The following is a 27,195-nucleotide window of genomic DNA, read 5'->3' as shown; positions in this document are numbered from 1 at the left end:
ATATGAAAGATTCTCTTAGTCCCGAGTCTATTGAGACTTCAGATCCTACAATAGAGTCCATAAGTGCATTTGGCGTGGTCCACTAACAGGATGCAGGAGGCCAAGAAGTCTCAGAGCTGTTCTCACTGAAATCCAGTTTAAGGGTTAAAACATCAGGATCATAGAGCGAATAGCCTGGACTCATTGAGGCAGAGGGAAGGCTTGAAAAGGCAGTGTGTCCAGGGTAGCTCCAATGACAGGGAGACTCTTTGAAAGAGTCAGGTTTGACTGTGACACCCTGGTGGTAAATCCCAAGGATGTCAAAAGATCGGCAGTCACCTGGAGGGGGCTCACGACTGTTTGAGGCGAGCAAGTCCTTTAGCAGCCAGTCATCGAGGTACAGGCAGAGTGGTATTCCCAACCATCTCAAGTGAACAGCAAATGACACTATCACGTGAACACCTGAGGGGCACTGGTCAGGCAAAGGGAAGAATGGAAACTGAAAATGCTCTTGGCCTACCTGAAACCACAGGTAGTGCCTGTGAGATTGCTGGACAGAGATGTGGAAATCAGCAAACCTGAAATCCAATGCGATTAACCAGTTACCTAGATGTAGGACAGACAGAACGTGGGCCTTAGTGATCATCTTGAACTTGTCCTTCTTGATGAAGAAATTCAGAGGGCATAGGCTAAGAACAGGGCAAAGTCCTTTTTCAGTGGTATGTAACAGGAAGAACACCTAGTTCACAATGTCTGATGCTGGTACCCTTTTTATAGCTCCTTTCTCCAAGACAGCGTGAACTTCTAGTCAGAGAATGGCCAAGTGGTCCTGCAGAAGCTACTGTGGTATAGGTGGCATGTCTACAGGGGTGAATAGTAAGGGCAGGACATTACAGTGTTGGGCAATTTGAAGCACCCATCTGTCCGGAGTGATGCTTTACCACCTGTGAAGGTAATAAGGTATCCACCTTCAAAACAGGCAACAATGCACTGAGGACACATTAAAATGGTTTGCAGTGGTGTCAAGAGCAATGAGGAATTGGGAATTTTGGTACTTCATTGACCTTGGGGGCCTGGAAGTTGCCAGCCAGATCCCTGCCCTCTACTTCAAAAGGACTACAGATCTGCTGTTGTGGAGGCAAAGTCATTTACGGCCTCTGTTCCTCTTCTGAAGCTGCGAAAGGGGTGGTGCTGCTGGGGAATTTGCTGCAGGGAGGGTGCAAGGCCAAGAAAGTGCATTGTTGCTTTGCTTTCTTTAAAGTGCTTTAATAACGAAGTCTGCTTTGCTTCTGAAGAGACAAATGTCATTAAATAACTCCTGGACATCACTGAAGAAGCCTGTAGATCTTATCCAAGCATGGCACAGAAACACCATGCTGGTACCACTTGCCCTACCCAAATGGTCGATACTGTCCAGGCAGGACCTAATGACGTACTTTGACATGTCTTGCCCATTTTGTATCTGCTGCAGACTGGCTCGGAGGTCATTAGGGACTGTGGACAAGAGCTTACTCACCATGTCCTACAACATGCGTGCATAATGCGCTAGGAAGCAATTCTAATTTACAGACCTAAGGGCAAGGCTGGCAGAAGAGAACAATCATTTCCTAAATGCCTTTATAGGTTCCGACTGTCTGTCTGGCAGGGGGCTCAGAAACACATTTGGGTTTAGCCAACTGGTGGAATCCTGATCTACGAGGCTCTCTAGTGTTGGGTGCTGCAGGCGAAAAAATAGGTCCCCCAGAGCTGGCCTGTGCCATCTGGCTATTTGCTTACTGACGGGGGCAGGCAAGATCCTAGCTTTGTCCAGATTACCAAGTGGGTATCTATGAATGGAAGAAGTAGCTATGAAGAGATCTGCCCCAGCTGCAAAACCTCAGTAAGTACATTTGTTTTAACCTCCAATGAGGAAAGCTGGAAGTCAAGAACTTCTGGCTTCCTTGGCATAGGAGGTGGATTCCTCCGTAGAGAGGCCAGTTGGTGAGTTTAGGCCAGTGTCAGGAGAGGAGTCAAGGCCACTTGCTTCCTAGAGGACCAGAATAAAATATTCTTATCCTCATACACTTGTGATTAGACATCGCCATTGATCTTCATGTGGCTCCAGGTTTGAGTATGTATATGGTAGCAGAAGCATGTCGGAGTCGGAATGGGGTTGTAGAATAGGTTGAGGTTGTCACGACTTTGATCAAGATTGTGGCGGACTCGCTTCCAAGACCCTTCGGCCATGGTACTGCTGCCAAAGTCGATGCATGGGGAATGTGAGCAGTATTCTGCACTGGAGGGATTGGGGTGGGCATCGACCCTGGATTTAGGGCAGATCCCCAGAGCAGGGTCTAGAGGCAACTTCAGGGTGGGGTCTGCTGGCGGTAACCAGAATAGAGGCTTAATTGGAGCTATGGGGCCCACAGGCATGGCAGAGGGTTTCAGAAGGTTAGCAAAAATCAGCAACACTGCTTCTTTGAAGGCTTACAACTACTGCAGCGTCACAAATGGACCAGGGAACTCAGACTGGATCAGGACTAGTGATGGTATCGGTTCAGTGGTAGGCAACTGAGATCTGGAGGTACCTTATCACCTGGGACGCATCACTTGGCGAGAGTGGACGGAAGATTGGGAGCCATGTTCAGAATTCTTGTATTTGTTCTTTTTGGACTTGCATGAAGACTAGGAGTAGGACGATAATCGCTTTCAGGAAAAGCATCAGGACCAAGAATGCCTCTGCGTCCACAACTTCGATTGGGATTGGGCCTTCCGAGCCTTCTTACAGTGCTCTGTGATGTAGAGTTTGGCTTTGTGGTCCCAAATGGCCTTTGGACTCATCTGAGTGCCCATTTTGTGCATGACTTAAGAGGAGCACAGGCACCAGAGACAGACCTTGTGTGAGTCTGTCACTGACATCTGCTTGTGGAAATCTTTACGGGGCTTGAACCAGTCAATTTAGGGGGAGATATACCCCTTGCACAGTGGAATAATGTCAGTGACACAAATCGAGGGAATGAGCTCCAGATCCGTGCTGGAAAGTGTAGAAAGACAGGAAATTACATCAATGCGTAGAGGTAGCAATTATATTATGGCCACAACATCACTTTTGAGGTGGGATGAAGCAGTCACAAAGCCACACAATCCCACCTACTGCCAAATGAAGGAACTGCTGAGAAAAACCTCTAGATTCAGTCTAGTGCCTTGGGGTAGTCACAAAGTGAGGGATCTGAAGTTAGCAGTATCTATCAGAAATACATCTAATGAAGGCAACAAGTGTACTAGTAATGGAAACACAAAGCCACAGTAGCAAAGCTAGTGTGATATATACCTACTTCAGGCACAGTGACACTTTCTTATCAGCCCAAAGAATGGGATAGGAACTTTTGGGGGGCTTCAGACCTTTAACATGTGAACTAACTCTGCCTCTACAGACCATCCTATGTGGAGCCCACAGTTAGAACACAAGGGTGCTTAGTTCTCCCTATTTCTTTCTGTTTAGATAGCCTTGACTAACAAATAATTGGGTATCATCACTGTGAGAAATTGGGTTGTTGGTCGACTGTGGTGCGAGCCCTTATCAAGCAACAACTACAATTCTTGTCAGGGCATGCCACATGCAAACCCCAAGTTAACCTGTGCTCACAGTCTGATAGCTTGGCACAGAGCATAAGTCTTAACTTTAAGACAATGTGTTAAGTATTTGTGCAATACTTCAAATAGTTAAACAGTGAAAACACAACACAAAAAGGATCCCACACCAAGTTAGAAAAACAGAACTTAATTTAATATATAAAACAAAACCAAAATTACACATTTTCAAAAGTTGAACTTGAGTTATGCATTTTTAAAGAATAAACTGTAAAACAGCATTTAGAAGCCAAAAGTGCCAATTGGGTCAAAAGTTCAGACTGACTGCGATGGAGCGCAGGCCCGCTACAGGGATCCAGTTGGGCCCCCTGAACCAAAGCGCCTTGAATCCGGGGTGCGTAGCGATGCATCTGTACCAAACCACATAGCGGAGGTGATGCATCAAGGTTCTCCACGAAACAGTGGCAATGCGTTGGTTCCGTGATGTGGCAAAACTGTGGTGGGTGTGAATTCCCAACGCAATGATGTTGGGGATGCGCTGGATAGTCGATGAGATGCGTTGGTTCCAACGAGCGCAAAAACTGCGATGTGGAGTTTCATCATTGTCATTGAGGCTGCTCTCGTTGGCGATGCAAGGGCCTTGCACCAAGAAATGCACTGCAGTGTCTGTTCCGAATGCGATGAGCTGGTTTCAAGATGCGAGGTACAACGATGATGCAATTCTGGTTGCAGATTGTAGTTGCGCCGGTTCTGACCCACGCAATAGAGGTGATGTGACAATTTACTCCACGCACCAGCGGTATTGCGTCGATTCTGTTCCTGCAGCATAGGATGCGTTGTTTCTACTGGACTAAGCACCTTAGGCCCACTTCCAAGGATCCAGGACTGGTATGGCATCACTTGGCTGGGCAAACTCACAAACGGCAGAGTCCAGGGGCAGAAGCAGGATTGTTGAAATTCCTTTAAGTCCCTTAGGCTTCAAATCAAGAGGCCAGCCAACTAGCCCTTGAAGTCGTTCTGGCCTGGAAAGATTCCGGTGCAGTCCTTCTCATTCCCAGGCAAGAGGGCAGCAGGCATAGGTCAGCACAGCAGGAGAGGAGTCCAGCAATCAACGGTCCAACAGTGTCAGACCTTCAGCATCACAGCAGTCCTTCTTCCTGGCAGAGTATCCATAGGTTGTGAAGTGTACTGAAGTGGTGGAGGTCCAGTACTTATATGCAGTTGGGCCTTTGAAGTGGGGGAGACTTCAAAGACATGCCCTTGAAGTGCACAGAGTCCCTGCTCTTCCTGACCTGGCTCCAGACTCACTACAGGGGGTTATGCAGCCCTTCAGCCCTTTGTGTGTGGACAGGACACAACTTATTCAGGTGTGAGGCTGTGCCCAAGTCCTCCCTCCCATCCTGCCCAGGATGGCACATCAAAGCCCATCAGGTCACCCCTAAGCTCCCATTGTCTGGGGCTGTCTAGGAGGGTAATACACTAAGCCCAGCTATCTCCCCACCACAGACATGTGATCAGAGACAGACAGCAGGAACCTAATGGCTAAAGTAAGGAAATGCCAACTTTCTAAAAGTCGCATTTTCAGAAATGCTATTTCAAATCCACCTTCACCATATGTTAGGACTTTAAATTGTGATTCTGGGGACACCAAACTTGGGGGAGGGGATGTTATCTCTTCGCATTTGGAAATTAAACTTAAAAGGTGTAATAAGGTAACTCCAGTGAAAAACGAATTTAACAGTTTTTCACCACCAGGAATGTAAAACATAAAAGTACATGTCCAACTTTTTAGAGACTGCACCCTGCCCTTGGGGCTTTCTAGGGCCTACCTTAGGGTGACTTATATGTATTAAAAAAGGAAGGTTTGGGTCTGTTTGGGTTGACTTTGCAGGTCGACATAGCAGTTTAGAACTGCACACACAGGCTATGCGGTGGCAGCCCTGAGACATGTTTAAAGGGCTACCTAAGTAGATGGCACAATCAGTGCAGGTCTACTAGTAGCATTTAATTTACAGGCCCTGGGCTCATGTAGTGCACTGTACTGGGGACTTGTAAGTAAACTAAATAATGTCATCAGGGGAATAAGCCATTGTTAACATGTTTTAGGTGAAGAGCACAAGCACTTTAGCACTGATTAGCAGTGGTAAAGCGTGCAGAATCCAAAGGCCAGCAAAAATGAAGTCAATAAAAACAGGAGGTCTGAAGGCAAAACGTTTGGGGAAACCACACAATGGATGCCAGGTCTAACAATCACCAGATTAGCAGAGGACCCTACCATCGTGTTCAGTCTGGCTGACAAAGGGAGTGCCTTGGTAATAATGGATCGAGATTTTGTACACAGAAGGTCGATTTTGATTTCATGGTTAAGTAAACGTGCATGATAACTGATAGTGATCCTACGAAGCCATATAAAAAAATATTAGACATTATTTTAAAAGGAGCTGAAGAGATAGGAACCATTACTGAAGATGATGGGAGATACCTTATTGAGAATTATTCTAAAGTTCTAAAGTTACATATGCTCCTAAAAATCCAAAAGAACATCAAAGATCCATAGTTCAGACCGATAGTGACAATAGTGTGATCTATCCATGAACTTGTGGAGAAGTATGTGGATTAAAACTTGCAGCCAAGTGTTGAACCAGGACAGTCTTATTTAAAGGACACCACGGACATTTTAAGGAAAATTGGTAATTTACCGGCATGTTACTGTGAACAAATGATCTAAAATCCCTTTACATGTCGATACTCCACGAGTTAGGGGTTGTGGGTGATTCAAAGTGTGTTATTAAAACTTTCAATGGAAGAAGACTTAAAATTATTTAGCATGGAACTGATGCACTTGACACTGTGCCACAGATACTCTGAATGGGCAAATACGTATTACTTAAAGCTCACAGAAACATCCATGAGCACTGTGCATCTCCAAGCAATGGTAATTTATTCATGAAAGAGTGTGATAAAGATAGTATCTTGAGCATCGAGAAATGAAGGAGCATTTGGTGTCCCTACTGGCATTTCATTTATTATAGTCATGGAGGCCGATATCATGTCAGTCAATACCTGGCTTGCACAGGCTGCTGATGGCATTGCCCCCATTAAACCCAGAGATGCCTATTCTCCAACAAAACAACAGTTAGCCCATTGGTTTAAGGAGGAGCTTAATGAGCTCCAAAAACTTTTAAGAAACTGGAAAGAAGCTGAAGGGGGAAGTACCTCCTGAATGACAAATCCATATACAAGAAGGCCTTAATGATTATCAAAGAGCAATTAAGAAAGCTCAAGCTTACTTTCTGCAGCACAGATAGACATCTCACAACAAACCAGGTGAAGTTTTTAAAACTGTTAAAAATGTACCCACCCAGATGCCCTGCTTCAGCCCCTAACCCCTTATCTTAAACATATCACCCAACTTTTCAATTTCTTAAGCATCAAAGTTAAAACCATTCTGGACTCTTTATTCCTTATGAACACTGTCCCCATGGACTGCTCTTTAGCTCAGCAGGAGGGTTCATCGCCACTTGGTGGCTAATTATTGCATGAATTTTTTCCATCTGACTAGAGGACTCCGGCTTACGCTTTAAGATCTTGTAAATCCAGGTCGCCAGATGATCGCCTAACCCCCCTCATATCTTTGTCTCCAACTGTGCTGCTATTAATCTGCTTCTAAATGAGTTTTTAAATCAGACTATTTGACTAGCCACAGTGTCTGGTGGCTGGAAACAAGCTAAGCTGATTTTAATGTTAAAGAAACCATTGGTTGATAAATCCAATCTTACCAACTGTCTCCCTATCTATCTGCTTCCAGCCTGAGTCAACATATTGGCAAAGCTCATTAACAACAGCTCTGCCTTTTTAGAACAGAATAAGCTACTTTGTCCCTCCAAGTTGGGCTCCCCCCACCAGAATTCAGCACCATGACTACTTTATTGGAGGTGGCAGACACAATCAGGCTAGCGGTGGATCATGGGGAGCAGGTTGAACTGGTTCTACTGGATCTATTCGCGGCTTTTGATACGGTCTTGCTCTCCACATTCCTGCAGCATCTCGGTGCTATAGGCGTCTATGATGCAGCCTTGCCATGGTTGTGTTCTTTTCTGGCAGATAGATTCCAATCAGTTTATATGGGCCCTTTTGCCTCAGACCTCAAACAGTTGGGATTTGGAGTTTCTCAGAGGTCTACATAAAGCTCTACATTGTTCAATGCATATATGACCCTTCTGGTGACCTTGATAGAATCGACTGGCGTACAAATGTTTTCTTACAGTGACGATACACAATTGCTCCTCAATCTAGAGCACAAAACTCACAATGCATTGAGGAATCTGCCCTCCTTAAAAAAAAATCCTGCATCATCTTCCTCTCCTGCAGCAAAAAATTGTGATCCAGACCTTGATCACCTCTAGGTTAGACTATGGCAACACACTCTAATAGGGTTTGCCTGTCTACCTCCTGAGAAGACTGCAATGGCTCAGAACGCCGCTGCTAGTCTCTTACTGCGATGCACCAGGAGAGCTGAAACTCAGCCAGCTCTACAAAATCTGTACTGGCTGCCCGTTAAAGAATGTGTGAGGTTCAAAGGCTTAGTCCTGACATTGAGCTTTTTACCTTAAAGACCCTCAGTACTTATCCAACAGATTTACCCGGTATCAGCTAGTCAGGTCACTTTGGTCTTCCATCGTCATGCTGGTTGTAATCCTATGATTAAGAAGAAAAATGTGTGGTGGCAGCTCCGACTCCTACCTGCCTGCCAGGGAGCTCCCATTACAACTTCATGCCACCGAGGACAGTCTGATCTTCAAGAAACTTCTCAAGACATGGCTCTTTGGTTCAGCCTTTTAGTACCTTTTATTTGCTGGGTTTAAGATCCTATTGCAAAGCGCCGGGACACTTGAGTAGCTGTTGCACTATATAAATCCCCAATTAATAATAATGATAATAATAATGATATATTCCTGATTTGGAGGGGGACCATACATGGACTGAGGAAGTAATAGAGGAATTCAACAACATTTATAGGTCTATTGATTTCACTCATGAGATCAGCAGCACTAAGATTGTGTTTCTTGATGTGGAAGTAACCCTGCTAGATGGCCGGTTGGGTACTAACATGTACACTGTATCAACTGATAGAAATACTCTACTGCACTTTAAGAGCTTTCATCAACCAGTCCTGAAGAGGCATTTGCCATGTCCCCAACTATTAGGAATTAAGAGGGCAAGAAAATGACTTGCAGAAAATTAAAAGAAAATTAAAGAAAGAGCTTATTCAGAAGATAACATTTAAAGTGCAGTAAAGAAAATGGATGAAAAATCAAACCATTAAAAACAAAACAGGACTGTATTTGTGTCCAAATATCCCACCAGCAGTGTGAAAAAACACCCATCGTCCCGCATTGGAGGATGTTGCCAACTGAACCAGATCCTAGAGAGTTTTCAGCACAGCTCCCAGGTTTGTAAATAAACAATCCAAAAATCTAAAAGAACTGCTTAGCCACAAGAACGGTTTCAAAATCACAGACTGAAAGGGCCTAAAGCCATGTCATAATTGTGGGAAATGCAGTATTATAAAAAAGTAACACAAAACAGCCATCCTTTTAAGGGAACTAAAATCAAATTGAAACTTATGACTATCTGTGATGTCTTGAATGTAACATACATGCTCAAATTTCTACGTGGAAAGGTGTACGTGGGCTAAACTGAGCATAATATCAAGACGAGAGTGTATGAGCATAAAAGCAATAAAAGGACAAGGAATGATAAATCACCAGTAACTTTGCACTTCAACAATGAGGGACATAATGTTAGTCAACTGAGATTTTGCTTATTAGAAACTCTTAAACTGCGGGAAGAAATCAATAATAAAGAATCGTCCAGAAGATAATTATTCTGGATAAAGAAACTGGATTCTGTAAATAAAAGAGGACTTAATGAGCGACTGATATATACCTGTGATTTGTAATTCGCAATAGTGCAAATAGGGACTAGGTGCAGTCACTTTTACATGGCACCTAACAGATCATGCAAAGCTCCTAAGTTTTTTTTTTTTTTTTAAGAATCTTTCTTAGAAACGCTTGGTAGTGAGTGTACCCAGGCTCTTCAAACAGTCGCCCAAATCATATTTTTATTTCATTTGTACGTTCCATTATTTTCTATGTTTATTTTCACTGTTCACAATTAGATAGTGCAGTAATATTGATTTATAAATACATTGCCGTGCGCTTTAGAAATGTTATATTACATTTCCATTTGATAGAAGGAGGATCCGGTGCAGCCATTTCAACAAGTCACTTACCGAGCCAGGCAAAGTTCTTTACCTCCCAAACCCTTTAAAAAGAAATGGGCTAAAGTCGCTCATTTTACTTCACTGTTTACATATAGTTGAAACCTGTGAATTATTTCGTGCAGCAACCATGATACTCAAGAACAATGCACACCCATTATGGTGAGCTCCTCTGATATGGTACCCACTAATGTATGCTAGGTTACCAATCTTATTTCTATTACTGTTGTTGAGCTTTAAAGAAACAGTGATTACGCACAATATCACCCAAACGGATCTCAGAAAGCTAAGAAGGTGCATGTTGGAATTTGGGGATATGGTGAACAGCCCTTCAAATGTTTAGCCTTTAATTTTAGTTAAAAGATTATGGGCCTCAATAGAAGTCTGGCGGTCCATGGACCGCTAGACTAGTGTTGGCGCTCGGACCGCCGCTTACAGGGACCGTCTGACTGCCATATTATGACCATGGCGGAGCCGCCACGGTTCGACCGCCAGCGCTGCAAGAATGCTGAAGGCCTGGCTGTGCCGGCGGTCCCAATCCGTCAGGGCAGTGCTGCAAGCAACACTGCCCTATGGATCACAACCGGCATTTCTGCCAGCCTTGCGTGGCAGTCCCACTACCATGCACTGCCCGGATGCCAAAGGGCTGGCAATGCCAGCGGTCCCAATACGTCAGGGCAGTGCTGCAAGCAACACTGCCCTATGGGTCACAACCGGCATTTCTGCCAGCCTTGCGTGGCAGTCCCACCGCCATGCAAAGGCTGGTGGAAAAGGGGTGCCGGAAAACAGACATAGCACAAGTCTGCTTTAGTCAAATGTTGAGGCTTGGATTGTGTGTAGTGATAGAGGATTTAGAGACATGGATAATAGGTACCAGTACAGAGGAACCAAGTGAATTAAATATAATTGTAGGTAGTTAAAAGTGGAAGTTACTGCAATGAATGAGTGTGGCAAATTTCTTTAACATTACAAGTATATCCAATAGGCCGGTAATTCACCCTCACTAAAGAGTTTTTTCTAAATGTAAATTATGTGGAATAATAGTTGAGTCATGGGGAAGAATGGAGACATGTACATGTGATTAAACGAATGGCTCCATTGCGTTCTTTTCATCTGACAAAGCACCCGACAGGACCATTTGGGGTCCAAAATACTTTTGGGGACATGGGGCACGGATGAATACATTAATCTGAATGTTTTGAATTTAGATATGCAACGGAATAAACACATGATTTACACAATAGGTTGGGAGGGCACCAAACAAGAGGTGCCATTGGGGAGACAGTCCTGGAGAAGATATGTGCTTGGACATGGATGGTCCACAACAAGCGTCTTCCCACCAGCTTGTTGCCAAATAATAACGTGCATTGGTTTACATGTTTTTGTCATATGTGGCGCACACATGCACATATGTTACAAAGTGAGAGCAGAATGTGGGGTTGGGCCCATAAGGGCAGCCAGTCGAGGAAATTGAGCATGCACTATCGAGATACATTAGAGCAGTTCAGTTTTTTTTTTTTTAGCAAGGTAAGGTTAAAAAAATGTTTCCCATCCACCAGCGTACAAGGATTAAACAGTTTGCCATTACCGGTTGTCCAGGCCTCGGGCCACTGGGGTGGTTGGCATGGCCAAAAATAAGAAAAACAAACATTTAGGTTTAGGTGACTGAACACAATACATCCCATGTGAATACACAGACTATTAGGCTGATGGCCATTCTGTAGACTGAAGTGCAATTTGTGCACACAAAACCCACAGTTACGGGTAATTAGGATCTAGATATTAATTGAGCAGGTTCACCTTGTAGTAGACGTCTGTTTGCCTGAAGTGTGCAAAGCGTTCAGACAATCGTCCGAAAATATTCTCTGAAGCTGCTGTTTGAAGGATGGTAAGAAGTTAGAATTGACAGGAGCAGTAGTGTAGCAAACACACTGCCAGGTCTGAGCGGATACACACGCTTGAAATGACACTTAACAACATATCATGAATGTATAACTGATAGTGACCTTTGCATCCCACCTGTACTTGTATTCTTACTCTGTTTATCCACATCAGCAGATGAGCAAGTCTGATTTGGATGGATAACAGTAGTTAGGTTCCATATCAAAGTCTCTGCAGAAGGTATTTAACCATGTTATCAGTTGCTTTACTTTGCTGTGTCTTGACACTGCCCTGTGACATTGGTTTTTACACTTCTGAGTTGCTGCCCATGTTAAAACTGCTACTAATGGACATATTTACTGGCTGAGATATGAGTATAATTGTTGTTTTAGGTAATTACTGTTGAATAAGAAAACGTCATATTAATACAGGGATTGCATGAATTATTTTGGAGACATTCTCACTCATATTGGGAGTGTGTGGTAATCTGCATATGGCACACTCCGGAGTAAACCACCGGGCCACGGTTGGCATTTATATTAATACACAGTAATCCCTTGATAGATTTCTGAATATTGCTGTATAAGAATACCTTGTTGCTTTGATAATTTGACTGCAGCTATATTCTTTAAATTAAGTTCAACGCAGAATTCTTGTCTACTTTTAATAGGCTGATCTCCTACTTACATAGATCACTGCTGAGTTAAGCTTCCCAGGCCACACTCAGGAACAAATATTGTTTCTGCTTTAAACACTGGCTAATGGTGAGTGTAGAGTGCTCTCTAAATAGCGGTTAGAGGTCAGTGTGGTGTAGAGGTGGGCAAGACAGCAAATTCACTGAACGAGCAGTGCTTTGGCTCTGTCAGCCCAGGCACAGGCCAAGCATTCAAAAGATTTGGAATGTAACAAGTGACATGTGAAAAAATAAAATGCCTTTCTCTTTCCCCCACCCCATTCTTTTTTGTATGTATCTGGAACTTTACAGAGAACAATACAGACTCGCCTTCCCCCTGGCTTGCAGATTTCCCCACATCTCTCACCTGGACGGCTCCTCCCAGCATAGCTGCCACAAGCCCCATGGACATGCTAAGAGTCTGCGCCTCCACTGTGCCACCCGGGTCTTGCGTCAGGCTGCTGCATGCCCGCTGCAGTGTTGCTGCCACAAAGTCCACCACCTGGGTAGACAAAAACGGATTTCAGACGCAGCAGTCAGTTTGCCCTAACATTATAACTTGAAACAAAAACAGTATCCTTTGAAACACAACATTTATGTAACTAAATGTTCTATATTAGAAGTAGATCAATGGTTGTCCATTGTACGTAAATATAGCATTTATATTGCTGTAGTGCAGGGCTTCCATTGTAGACCTTGGAGAGCCAGATCCATCCTATACTTGCAGGATCTCCATAATAACATGAATCTGCATACAATTACTATCGATAGAAATAGCTTGCATACTCAATGGTTTCCTGAAAATCTAGGATGGATCCAGGTCTTCTGGATACCTTGGAACAGTGGAAAGTCTTTTGAACCCTATGTGGAAGATATGCTTTCCACCCACACCACACACTGCACACAGACCTTCATTGGACAGTTCATCCTCAATTTCCGGTTCTCATAACGAATCTGTAGAATTATGCTGATTTTCCAAATTTCTATTTTAAAAACATACTGCCGCAGCATATGATTTTGCTTTTAGTGCAAGACATGATAGACATAACTGAAAGAAGTAAACAATGGAAAAAAAAAATTAGAAAAATAAAAAAAGTCTTAAAAAAGCAAAACAAACAAAAAAACAACAACTGTGCAATGGCAAGAGAATGAGGAGGATGAGGATAGAATTAGTAATAGCAAAACCCCTTACGCTAAAGTAAAGTGATGGATAGTTCCTTTGGGCCAGGATCTGTGTGGGATACATAGCAGGCTAGGGTAGCGGTTAGGTTAATGACTAGGCACAGGGTTGTGTGACTCTAGGGGGTGAGGGCCAGGAAGAGAGCAAGGGTTTATTCTAGGTAGGTTAAGAGAACATTCTTAAACTAGGTTAAGGACTGTAGGTAGGTTTTGATTACTGCCAGCCTGCTTAGGATAGGGTTAAGGGGCCTCACGAATTGAGTTGGGGAAAGAAACTAGTCAGAATTGGGATTGTATTGCAAATTGAACTGTTACAAGGGGGATACAAACAGAAACGTGTAAATGAGCAGAAGAGCGTACAATAATTGTTTTCTCACTTGTTAGGTTTTACAATAAAAATGTACATTTTCCTCACTAAAAATGTCACTTGAACTTTCGACCTGGATTCACAGGGCTCCACATCTACAATGTCTATTGCGGTGGGCTGTCCCAGGAGTGCCACATTGCACTAGAGATCTAAACATTGCTGTGAAGCTTCCGCTTTAGGAACCCTTAACACAAATGCCTTAGCAGACGGTACGCCACCCCTCCAAGGCGCCACGAAACCAAAGGCGAGAAGGCAGCGCTGCTGCAGTTCGGAGCCAGGTCTCTCCTATTCCCGTCATGCCTCAGCTCTCGTAGTAGATCTGCGGTTCTGCTGCTAGGCCGCCCATAAATATTCCCATAGAAGCCCCCGCCGCCTTCATTTTGAGATAAGTGCTTTCTTTCCCCGGCCTGCATATTAGGTTTCAAGATGAGCCCCTAATTATAAGAAGCAGCTGAAAGACTCAGCTTACTGTACAGGGGCCCAGGCAGGCTCCCTGGGCCGGTCACAGCCGCTGCACCCCCTCCACCGAGATTAAAGGAGAGCTTTCACCTTGGGTGGTTACTTGAGAACTAGGCCCGCTCCGCTGCCCAGGGCGCCCCTCTTGGGTAAAACTCACCGCCACCCCCGTCTCCTCCCCCACAAAGAGCGGACCAGAGAACGTGTTTATTTGATGCCAAGAGATAAGTACTTTGTACAAGGAAGTCTTAATCTAACAATGAAAACAAAAGAATGAAAGGTTTTGTGCAATTCTGTCCTCAACAACAAATACAATATTTTAATCCTACAGCGAATATACCCCTAAAGCTCTTTCCCAGTGTAAACTCCCCAGCCTAATGAAAGGGAAGAGAGCGTGGAACCCATACTTTACCAGAGCTCCCACCTAAACCAGGCACCCCAAGGACTGTGTGCAGCCACAAGTGCTCGCAGCTCTTCCCAAGAATCTCCCAACCCGTGAGCAAACAACTAACCCGGACGGACCCCGCTCCTGCTCGGCCTTCAGACGCACCTTTGTAAATGATGCTGCCAAAATGACAAAAGGGACGCGAATTCCCTTCATTATTATACCCATTAATTACACTTCCTGGGTGAAAGTGTAACTTCATTAGCACCAATTCAGCTCCATAATCAGTTTTGCAGAAGGGTCTTTGTTTTTAGTGACGTTTGATCTGTGTTAGAACATTTGTATTTGATTAAATCTACAAATTATGCAGCAGATGGTGGAATATACTGCGGGGAGGGGGTGTAAATCCTTAACTACCCCCAAAACACCATAGCCAATACATTCCTAATTCACTAGCTCAGATTACCCAAAATCGAAGGACTAAACCAATGATGCCACCAAAGTTTTTGTAACGTCCTAGTCACAGAGCTGGCATGTCAGTTCTGCTGCATCTAGCTACTGGGTAAACTTAAAGATCAATTTGATAATCTAACTTAACCCAGAAGGGGGTTTGGGTAAGGGAGGGATGAAGCATGTGGAATCCAAAAAAATGAAAGGGTAGGCCTTGCTGTTGAATTCTAGCACCCTGTCATCCCCGAAAGGTTACGCGAGGAGTACTAGCATCAGACAGACAACATCTAAGGTTCCACATGTTTGCTTAGGAAGCTGTGGGTTCAAGGTGCTTAGTTCCACCCTGGCCATCACCTACTTGTGCGACGTTTGTGAAGATGGTGTCTGAGATCTTTTCACATAGTACAGCTACCAGCTGTAGTACCAGCAGCTTCTTCTCCTTCCCACTCCTGCTCTGTTGATGGTGCCGCTCCAGCTCCAGGAGGCTCTCAGATTCCGGGCACTTCAGACCTATGGAGTCGTCTTCCACAACCACTTGAGGCAACTCCTAGATGGAATACAACAAAGAAATGTGAGACATTGGATGAGGACTAGCACAAAGGTCTACACTAAATAGAGCCGCGTGGAAACTCCGCAAGGCAGAGAAGTGAGAGTGGAGTTAACTGAATAGATATGTATAGCACCAGGTCAAACAGCTGTCTCAAGGCTCTATGCGATAGTGAAGGACTAAAGAGAGGCTAGCTACTGTAACAAGCATTGGCAAAGTCAACTGGTCTCACTTATGCAAGAGCTATTGGCTTTGGCCAATGTCTTTTAGCCATGTTGTGGAACAGCATGAGAGTGGTGTATGGAGGAAAGTGGAGCAGATTGGCATAGTGTGGAGTGGTGTAGAGCAGAGTGGCATGCAGTAGCGTAGAGTAGAGAGGCATGGAGTGGAGTGGCACAGAGGCGTAGAGCTGCATACTGACTTGGAGTGGTGTAGAGTGCAGTAGAGTGGAGTGGCATGGAGTGGTATACAGTAAAGTGGTGTGTAGTAGCTTGAGGTAGAGTGGAGTAGATTGGCATGGCTTAGAGGAGCATAGAGTAGAGAGGCACAGAATGGAGTGGTGCAGAGTGGTGCACAGTGACAGAGTGGTGTGACGTAGAGTGACACAGAGTGGTATGGGTTGGTGTACAGTGGCAGAGTGGAATGGTGCAGAGTGGAATGGCACTGAGTGGAGTGGTGTAGAGTTGCATAGGGTAGAGTGCTGTAGAGTGGCAGAAATTATAGCGGCGCAGTGGCAGAAATTATAGCAGCATAGAATGGAGTGGCGTAGAATGGTATTGCGTGGGGTGCTGTAGAGTGGCATGGCACAAAGTGACATGGCACAGAGTGGAGTGGTATGGATTGACAGAGTGTAGTGGCATGGAGTACAGTGGTGTGGCGTAGACTGTAATGGCAAAGAGGCACAGAATTGCATAGAGTAACGTAGAGTACAAGAGCGTGGCAAAAAGTAGACTGGCATGGATCAGAGTGGCGTAGGGCAGAGTGGCAGAGTAAAGTGGTGTGGCATAGCATAGATCAGCATGGCATAGAGCAGTACGGCGAGCAGTAGACTGGCATGGAGCAGAGTGGCGTGGTATGGATCGTGAAGAGAAGTGGCAGAGTAGAGTGGCGTGGAGCAGAATGGAGTAGAGCAGAGTGGTGTAGAGTGTGGTGACAGAGTAAAGTGACAGAGTGTGGTGACAGAGTAAAGTGACAGAGTGGGGTTGGTGTAGAGTGAAGTGGCACAGAGTGGATACTTAAAATCAACACAAAAGTATGAGGAACAAAGGGGACAAATGCCTGAACGGTAACGAAAATAGCAAGCATCATGTGTTGTTAGTGTGGCATTGATACATTATAACCGTTTAATCCAACAAAAGTAAAATGAAATTTTATTTTAGTTGTACAAGTAAGCCAAAAGCATGCGTAGATAAACAATGTGCAAAAACGGGTTGGTAAACAGAATGAAAGGAGAAAGCAGCAGAGAGCTGGAAACAGAGAAAGTGTCCTGAAATGCGTACCTTAATCACAGCAGGATTAGCGGGCAGATGCAAATTAAATTGAATCAATCTGTGCGTAGTCCATACTCCACAGTTAGAAAAGGAAGTAACACCCAGCACACGCTGGCCAATTAGGAGCAAAGAAGAGCGACAACAAAGCCAATGAATGGTAAGCAATGGAAAACAATACCCCTTACAAGCGAGGCAAAGCAGCGCATGCACTGCTGCAGGCGAGATCTCAAAATTGGATTAATATTTAGGGTGGGCGACTACCCACCTCAGGAATAATCACAACCTTTCTCAGGATGAACTGTCAATCACTAAATTAACCTGCGCTCAACTTCCTGGTATTTATGGCAGAGAGTAGATAGGCAAATGTGTAAAGTATTTATACAGTGCCAAATCAGTAATAAAAAAAAGTACAACCATAAAAAATGCAAAAATAGAGTAAAATGACACAAAAATAACACAAATTCAATAAGGGGAACAGGAGACATGATTTTTTTAAAGTATTAAGTAGGAATAGCACCAAGACGCACAAAGTGCTACCACCAGTCAATGGTCCCTGGAGAAAGGGACCTAGGTGCAATTTAACTGTGACCATTCAAAGATTTACCTTCTGACTTACTCTTAGTCTTGACCCCCACACTTCTAAAGCCCCACAGGACCTCAGGGAGGCACTTAGAGACTCACAGGGTGGTAGGCAGAGGCCAACAGCAGGATCTAGTCCAGATCCAATTGCCACAGGCTGCCACTGGTCAGCTGGTCACTTGCAGGAAAGGCCACTTGTAGCTTCGTTTATCCCTGTAGTGTCAACAGGAGGTCACTATATGACCATTGGAGTCAATGTTTTTGTGAAGGGTGCAAAGGGGGGGACCTTGGCTCTGAGTACTGGGCATGTGTGTGGGGCAAGTGTACTATAGTAATCCTACTGTTCTCCCACATCTAATACAAAAATACAGTTTCGGCGGCCACTGCACCCACAATATACCCACAGACAGAAGTCTTCTGGAACAAATTTGGGCAACTATCTAGTGGAAACACAAGAATTGTCTTGCCATCCTGTTCCCGTCCTTTCAAGTTCTCCCCAAGAGTTACAAAAAAAACAGAGAAGTCTGGGTAGACAAAGCAATGTCCTTCAGCAACCAGGCAGTGAATACACAATAATCATCTTGGCATCCCATTCTCTGCTTTTCATGTGGGCCCCCAAGCTTTATATGTAAATCTAGCAGACCTGTCAGACAGACATTGACACTGCAATGTTAAAAACGATGCTCACAGCCCCCCACCCTGCATATTATGAGAGGCTCGGTGAAGTCATCGCAACCCTTTCAGGCCAGACAACTGTTTGCTATTGGAAGGCATTTCACACCATTTTTTTTTATATACACCTATTCAAATGATAATCTGTGGCTGGAAGAAGTTTGAGAGCAAATACAAATTAACCTCCAGGAACTTCAGGCAGAAAAAGGCAACTTTCTAAAAATTACTTTTTCTTAGTATTTATTAAAATTCCACCTTCATGAGGGCATGGCCAAGGTGGAGACCCAGCAAGGTGCGTCTCGCCTGAGCTCCCGCTCAACTCCCCCTCTCCTCTCCGAAAGTTCACTGGAAGGGGCACTACCAGCCCCAAATGCCTTAAGTGCCAAACTGAATCCCTAAAGAAGCCTCTAGGAGATGACAGACCGGTTGGCCGACCCGCAGTGAGGCTGTGTCGGCCCGTTCTGTGAGCCTGTCAGGATTTAAAACACAGGAGCCATCTTCAGGGTCACGGGCCGTCCCCCCAGCAAGGATCAACGGAGCTCAGACTGCTGGAATATTTAGCAATGCAGCGGGACGCAAGTACTGCATGGACACGGGACGGGCTGCATAGGAGAACAGCGGCCTGTTTTATACTCCTCACATGATGATTGCCTCCTGCTAGGACTACCTGGAGGCCTACCACAGCCCAAAGTAGTACATGGGGAGTGCTGAGGCGCCCTCAGGAAGACCAGACCTACTAATTCACACTAAGCACCTACAGCGCGGCAGCGAAAAGGACATGTAAAGGTAAATCATTATCCACAGTGTGCCCCGCTACCTAGTTTATCCTCATTGCTCGACAATGAGACCTACCTGCGGCCCCTTCCAGAGGTGCCCCTGTCACGCAAGCCAAGAGCCTTGACCTGGATCGGCCTACACAGCTGCACCTATATTGTTCCAGGGGGAGACTTCAGAGGACACCTCACTCAGGGGTGCCTCGAATGGGGGCCGACTCTTATCCTGAACGCTTTTGCTCCTTAGGCTCTAATAACACGATTATGCGCAGACCCCAGAGCTAATGACTACGCACCAGCCAGCCTCTACGAACTGCATCTCCCCTTGGTATCGCTACTGGTCCCTATAAAGAATCTTGGCCACTGTGTGCTTCTTGCCTTCCATGTGGACTGTGCCCCTTCTGAGCGTCTGGTTGCCCAACTGTCTGACTCCCAGCTCGGAGGGATATACAAGGGACTCCAGTACACGTAAACATACATTACTGGCTCCTCAAATTCCTTGTTGGCGGCAGTAACATTTTGACACACCGAGATGGATGCCTACAACCACCCCCCCCCACCAAATCAGCAATGGTAACCAATCGTACAAGGGCTTTCAGGCATTCCTCAATAAAAGACATGCTCCAAAAATCTGACCCTACAGCCCGGACGATGGGGTGGGGGGTTTGCCTCTCCCCTTAGTCCCATCAACAGAACCGCCAACAGATGTTGGGGCTTCCCTTTGCACCTCCATTTCACCTTCCAGGACAAATGAGTGGTGGTGCTCACTCCGGAGGAGGCCAGTGAGGCACTAGGCTTATCGCTTTCACAAGACCTGGAAACCTCTCCAGAGGCATTGGCGCTCTCCTTAGTGGACCGAGGCGGGGGATGGAGATTCACGAATCACAGATCCGCAAGGAAGAAAGCCCGTAAACAATAACAAAAGATTGATGCCCAAGTCCACTGACATGCCTCATCGGATGCCAAAACTCATGCATAACCTCATTACTTTCCATGGGACCATGATTGGCTGTGGCTGCAGATAGACTGCTATCTCAACATAAATAGCTGCAGCTACCCTTCCAGTGACTTCCACAATTTCAGTAGGAGGGGGTTGGGAGGGGAGAGGGGGTGTGGGGGGCAGGGCTTTAGTTTCCTCTCCTAGGAGCTCGCCTTCCGAATTCCTGTTTCTCTCCTTCTTTCTTGAAGAATCTTCCCTTTTCTAATGCTTTGTTTTCTCCATTGTGATGCTGTCCCACATGGTCGCCCACTGCATGGGGACAGGTCTGGGCCATCACGATCGGCACACTTGACGCCTTTAGCTGGTTTCTAATTGTTATATTAGTTATCTGTTTTTATCAGTTGTTCAACACATTGCCACGACTACACCAGCAAGACAACGAGAAGACACTAGGTTCTTTGAACACTACCTTCAAGGCAGGCAGCATTCACCTTTTACTGTTTATATGACACTTAAACTGGTAACCTTAAAAATACAGGGTCTCAATTCCCCTATAAAACGATGTAGGGCACTAACCAACTGGCTGCAGCAACGAGAGATCGATGTTTTGTTCCTGCAGGAGACACACCTCCTCAGAGAAGACACCAATTGTTTGCGCTCATACTGGTATCCCACTCAATATCACTCTTCCTACACTTCAAAAAATGCGGGGGTTGGCCTGTTATGTCATAGATACCTTTCCTTCCAACTCGATGCCACTCACAGGTACACAGAGGACTGTGTGGTGGGGGTTTAGGCACCCTGGGACCCTCTACAATCACATTATCAGTCTACGGCCTGACAGTACTCCATTTTATGACGGACTCTTCCCAACTCTCTCCCACTTCGCATGAGGCATCACCTTTTTGGGAGGGAACCTTAATGCTACACTTGATCCCAGCCCGGATCGCTCCCGTACAAAACATGTTGACGCACACTACCTACAACCCTGCTTCAAGGCACATCCGACCTTTCCCTGATAGACGCTTGGAGACATTTCCACCCCCGAAGACATGATTATATGTTCTATTTCAACGTTCATGAAACATATTCCTGTATCTATTATTTTTTGGGCTTTAACATATTGATTCCCCTGATGCTGGATTCTGTAATCGGAGTGAAAACTATATCAGAGCACGCACCCGTTCGACTCAATATAGGGCCAGATGCCCCTCTGCCTCAGTTCCCACTCCCCTGGATATTAAATAAAGTGGCTTTTCGTGACACTTCTCTCCGCGATAAGATAAAAGACACTCTGGAACAGTATCTTACTGACAATGATACTGGTGACGTATCACCTGCAACCCTATGGGACATAGCGGAAGCGGTGCTCCGCAGTGAATTAATATCTCACACAACAGCGTTCGAACGGGCGGCTAAGCAGCGTAGACAGGAACTGGAAGCTAATTTAGCTGCAGCAGAAACACACTACAAACAACAAGGTACGGTCTGCACACTGCAAGATCTCTGTAATCTTAGAGGGTAATTAGAACATGTCTTAATGAAGGAGTCGGCCAAGAAATTACTCTATGTTGGTCAGAAATATTACAAAAAGGGAGAAAAAGCGAATAGATTGCTAGCACACAAAATATGACTCCATTCTACACGTAATCATATCCACGAGATTCAGGATGAGGAAGATCACTCCTTTTACACAACTCCAGATATAATAAAGATCTTCCGCCACTAGCATTTAGCCTTTTACGAGTCTCAAACCCTGTCAGACAGTCACCAGGACACCTATCTAGTTAGCTTTAATCTCCCCGACTTACTCTAACTTGAGTCTGATATCAGCCCCGATGAGGTTAGATCTGCTATATGTGCTTTACCCGCATGCAAAGCACCTGGCCCATATGGTTTTCCGGCTATGTTTTATAAAGCATTTGTCCACATCCTGACGGACACGCTAGCACATGTTTATAATTAATTTTTAACCACTGGCTCAGTTACAGATACTATGCTGGTATCTCATATTATGGTACTTCTCAAAACGAATAAACCCCCTACCAATAGTGCCTCCTACCGCCCCATCGCCCTCCTCAATTGGGATGTTAGGATTTTCTCATCTATCGTAATCAAACGCCTTTAGTTTGTACAACCCACCATTGTAGCCCCACAACAATCGAGCTTCATTCGCAACCGCCAAGCTAATGATAAGACACACCTAGCAGTAGCCCTCATGGAAGTGGCAGCATGCACCCACCAGCCCCTGCTTCTCCTTTACTTAGACGATGAGAAAGCATTTGACAGGGTAGACTGGGCATATCCCTCTAAACTCTGAATGGGCCCTAAATTGTTAAACTCTCATTCAAGGCAACTTCCGCCAACCTACAGCAAAAATAAAGATTAATGGCGGTCTCTCTCCAATCATCTCCCTTGCGAGGTGGACTCGCCAAAGTTGCCCCCTTTCTCCATCTATATTTGCACTTTCTATGGAACCCTTAGTGGCCAGAATCCAGAATAAGCCTGATATTCAGGGTATCAAGGTAGGGTGCAGGGAACACAAACTAGCTCTCTTCGACAATTATGTTCTCTTCTTCCTCACCCACCCCTTTACTTCCTAACCAGTGTTAAGGAAGGAATTGGAATCCTTTTCAGACATGTCAGGTATCAAGGTGAACCTTACAAAATCATAGGGCATGGGGGTAGCCGGTCCTCACGGTGATCTAGAACTCCCTGTGTGTCAAGCGGGGTTCCAATGGGCTACACACATTACTTACCTAGGAGACGCACTAACTTCACGCAGGGCAGACCTCTACCAGGGCAAAATTCCTCTGCTTCTGACTGCCCTATTCAAGGACCTATACAGTTGGGGCAAATTGGAGATCGCTTAGATGGGCAGACTTAACTGCCTTAGGATTAATTTTATGCCTCATCTTTTATACGTTCTTCAGACTCTTCCACTTTTGATTCCCAAACCAATGCTACATCTCATCCGCACTAAAATGTCCCAATTTGACTGGGATAATAAATCCCCAAGGGTAGCCAGGGAGACTACGTCCAGCACTAGAACAGATGGGGGCCTAGGGTTTCCCAACATATACTCATACACGCTAGCTGCACAAATCTGTCCCTCTCTCCATTGGAACCACAACTCTCCCTCCAAAGGAACCACAATTGTGACGATAAACCTTGGGTACACATCAAGCAGTCCCTTTGAACGGCTTGTTGTGGCTTTCCCTAGTAAAGGATCCTCCGGGTCCCCCCACTCCTTCAGATGACGTCTCTTCTGCTAAACTATTTGCGGGCTATCCATAATAGACGTACTTTTCCATATTATCCCTTCCCCCTCACACCTTTGGCAGCAAACTGGGATTTTCCTCCCGGCGTTACACACACTACTTCATACGCCTGGGATGGAAACAAAGCCCTTAGGCTGCAAACGTTTTACAAGAAAGGCATCTTATGAACAAATAACTAGTCACTAAAATGATATGTTATCATTACATTTCTACATGTTCCACTTTTAAATACCATGGACCCAGCTCTGTGTGCTCCAAGGCCTTCATAGGGGTGACGTTTTATTATTTAAAAGGGAGATTTAGGCTATACTGGTATATCTGAAGCATGTTAGCACTGCCACTGCAGTGGATGGCAAAACAGGTGCTGCAGACCTGTGGTGGCATTTATCTTCCAGGCCCTGGGTACATTTTGTACAAAATACTAGGGACTTATAGGTTACATTAAAAATGTCAGTCAGGTGTACACCAATATCATTATATTGAAATTTCCTACATGCCACCCTCCCCCCCCCAAGCAGATGGCAAGGAGTATTACCCGTACCCATGGGATTTCTAATTGCTGAGGCTGAAAAAACATGAAAAAAACACCAGCACCAGTGTTGTCAGTCCCCAGGCCATTTTCACAGTGAATACCCTGTAGGGAGATGTACCTCCTCAACAGTTTAGAATTTTCACCCAGCATTTGCATCAGCATCTGAGGGTCCTGTAGTCTGTCTGAACCTGGGAATGAGTCCCAGATCACTAGAAATGCTTCACTTTCAATTGCACTCCACCTTTGCTGCCTGGGTACTAGTCGCTTGCTGAAGAAGGCTACAGGCTAGTCCAGGCCCTCACCGTCCATTTAGAGACCATCGTCAATCTGATCCACTGAAGCATCTGTCTGCACAATGCATTCTTTACTAAAGCCTGGTGCCTTGAGCACTAGCGCTGAACACATGGCTATCTTCATGGTTCAAAGGTCTTTTGACACACATCTGTTTAAACCAACTTATTTAGATGCTTCTTGCAAGGCAGTTCAGTCAGGGAAGGCAACAATGGTGCTGTCCCCCTTGACAAACTCTAGTAATCAGCCCCCCCCACCACCACCAGATATTTGCCATTTCGTATATCGCGGTTTACTGTGAAAGTCGAGGAGGCACATGATGCCTGCTATTTTTTTAATGCTGTGATAAAACATGTTTATCATTGTAACAGTTCTCCTGCCTTGGGACAGGATAAACAATCATCTCAGAGCCTGGAAGATAGCAGCAGAGAGGTATCTTTCCCTCCACACCTCCTCCCAGCTGCAGTTACTAGGAGCAAGGATTCCAGGGTGTCTCAGAATACAGCTAGGAATCCAGGCTTCTTATATCTGTGAAGAATATTTTGATGGGTGCTATATATATGTGTGTGTATACATATATATATATATATAAAATGTAGCCACTACATGGATATATATCATACACCCGTGTAGTGGCCGAATTGCACAAATAAACCTGAAAACCTGGGCTCAATCCTCGCTTCCCTGCATAATCAAATTGTGTGATCTTAGGTAAACCCTGTTTGTCCTCATTGCCACAAATGACAGCACCCTGAAATACATTCAGAATGGGCATGGTGCAAAAACCTTTTGTGTTTGTTTTACTAGGCTATAATATTTATGCATGGTTTAAAATAATCTAGGCCTCACACAGGGTACACATGACAACTAATTTGTCTCTTAATTCACTAGGGGCATTGTCAGGGTGGCGGAGTGGGGTCAGCAAAGTCGTCTCTTTTATTAAAGACCTCTCAATTTCCTTAAATAATATTGATGCACAATGGTCAAACATTTAAACATTTTGAAAAGACTATGGTGGTCATTATGACCATGGCGGTCCTGCCCCGCCACGCTTGCAGTCAGACCGGCGACAGCGTGGCGGTTGACTGCCATATTATGAAAACGGTAGTGAACTGGCTGCATTGCAGCCAGTTCCCCACCTGTACTGCCCGGGGGGTGGAACCGCCTGGCCCCAGGTTGACCACCTTCAATCCGGCGATCCACCTAACACTGCCCGCTATATTTTGAGTATCCTTACTGCCAGGGATTCCGTGGCGGCAGCCCCACCACAATCTCTGGCGGTAAGGATACTGGCAACATGAATGCTCATTCCTGTTTCCACAACAGGACTCCCTAACCCCCCCTCCATGTAGGAGCCCCAGAACCCAATCAGAAGCCCCCCCAAGCAGCGACACACCCCTCCCCCAAACCAGTTCTGAACCCTCGCGCCCCGTCCACCCAAGCACATACCACACTTGTATACACACACACACATCCATGCTCACTCATGCACACATGGCCACAACACCTCCCACCCCTTGTATACATGCACACATACTCCCCCCTCTCTCGCATACAAGCATTCACACAAGCACATAGACACTTGCACCCACACAACACCCTCTTCTATACACACAGACACACAACTCAACACCCCCGTCGGTCAAATACCTTATCTGGTGGTCATCCGTGAGGGAACACGGTCCATGGCGCTTGCTCCAGCGCCCTGCCGACACAACACCGCCACGCTGTTTACAATCTTGTAATACGGCGGGCGGTGTTGTGCTGACTTGGCGGTGGCAACGGAGCAAGCTCCACCAGACTGCCGATTGCCAGTATAGCTGCTGGCGGCTTCCCTGACAAATAGGGGCGGAGAGCCGCCAGCAGCCATAATATGGCAGTCTCAAGTCCGCCAACATGGTCATGTGGCGGGCGTGACTTCGGCAGTCTACGAAATAGACCACCGAAGTCATAATGAGGGCCTATATTTTTACATGATATTCGCTGCATGATTTACATGTCAAACATGTCCATGGCTCAGTTTGTGCACAGGTTCCCAATTTGTTGGCTTCTTTACACCTATAAAACCAAAAAGTAATGGGATTCTGTAGGATCACTGCACACCGTTTATAGCAAGAAGTGGTAGTAGTTCCGAGGAAAGGTTATCTTCAGTCTGGTTCCTTGGGCTGTACAGAAATGTGTGCTCTTATGAATACTAATCAACCTTTTAAAGCCCCCCGTGGCTGACATTAGGGCTTTTAGAAGGTTGGCTTCTAAGGATTTGGTCACTTTATTGTTTCTCAGGTAGGCTTTATATCTGGTGACATGAATACACACACATTCAATTATATTATCCTCCATAACTGGAGATATGTATATCTTCCAATCGTAAGATGATATGGTCCTGTTAACACTTCTGCCTCCCCCATTATACATTCCTCCATAGCTGCTGCCTGGTATGTTTATGTATGCCCCCACATGGTGATTGCTGGACAGCTCCCCTTTTCAGTATCCCCACAGAATACTTTGCAACAAATAACAGTGCACACTTCCAGATTATAAACCACTTCCATTGTGCAGGACCACTTATTGCAAATGGCTTGTATTGTGTATGATTAAATTCAATATTTGGGGTAATTCACAACAAAACCAGTTAGCAAGTGAGGGTGCACACTGTTCTTTATCGTACAGGAAGCTTTGAGGCTATAATACATGTATGGGTAAATATATAAATATGTGGAAAGGGCATTCCTAAAAGCTTAAAGGTAGATTAGGGAGCATTTAAATATCTTCTACTAAGGTGAGTCATACTTTAAACTTAAAATCCGAAACAAAACTATGCAAAACTAATGAACTGTAGTTAAAAAAAAGCGGCACAAAAATGTCAG

At 45.2% G+C, this 27,195-nt stretch overlaps 1 protein-coding gene across 2 annotated transcripts in view; it reads right to left on the bottom strand.

Moving 5' to 3' along the window:
• TANGO6 (transport and golgi organization 6 homolog) overlaps positions 1-27,195 on the bottom strand; it is a 515,068-nt gene that overhangs the window by 197,987 nt on the left and 289,886 nt on the right. For both annotated transcript variants that reach the window (XM_069217099.1, XM_069217100.1), the window contains exons 11-12: positions 15,582-15,770; positions 12,754-12,888 (exon numbers count right to left, since the gene is read on the bottom strand). In XM_069217099.1, the coding sequence (XP_069073200.1) occupies positions 12,754-12,888; positions 15,582-15,770 (324 nt within the window). The remainder of the gene's footprint in view (positions 1-12,753; positions 12,889-15,581; positions 15,771-27,195) is intronic.

Source organism: Pleurodeles waltl, chromosome 12 (assembly GCF_031143425.1).
Source record: "Pleurodeles waltl isolate 20211129_DDA chromosome 12, aPleWal1.hap1.20221129, whole genome shotgun sequence".
Lineage (NCBI taxonomy): Eukaryota > Metazoa > Chordata > Amphibia > Caudata > Salamandridae > Pleurodeles > Pleurodeles waltl.
Note: the sequence above shows the minus strand (reverse complement) of the source record. Positions and strands in the feature narration are given on the sequence as shown.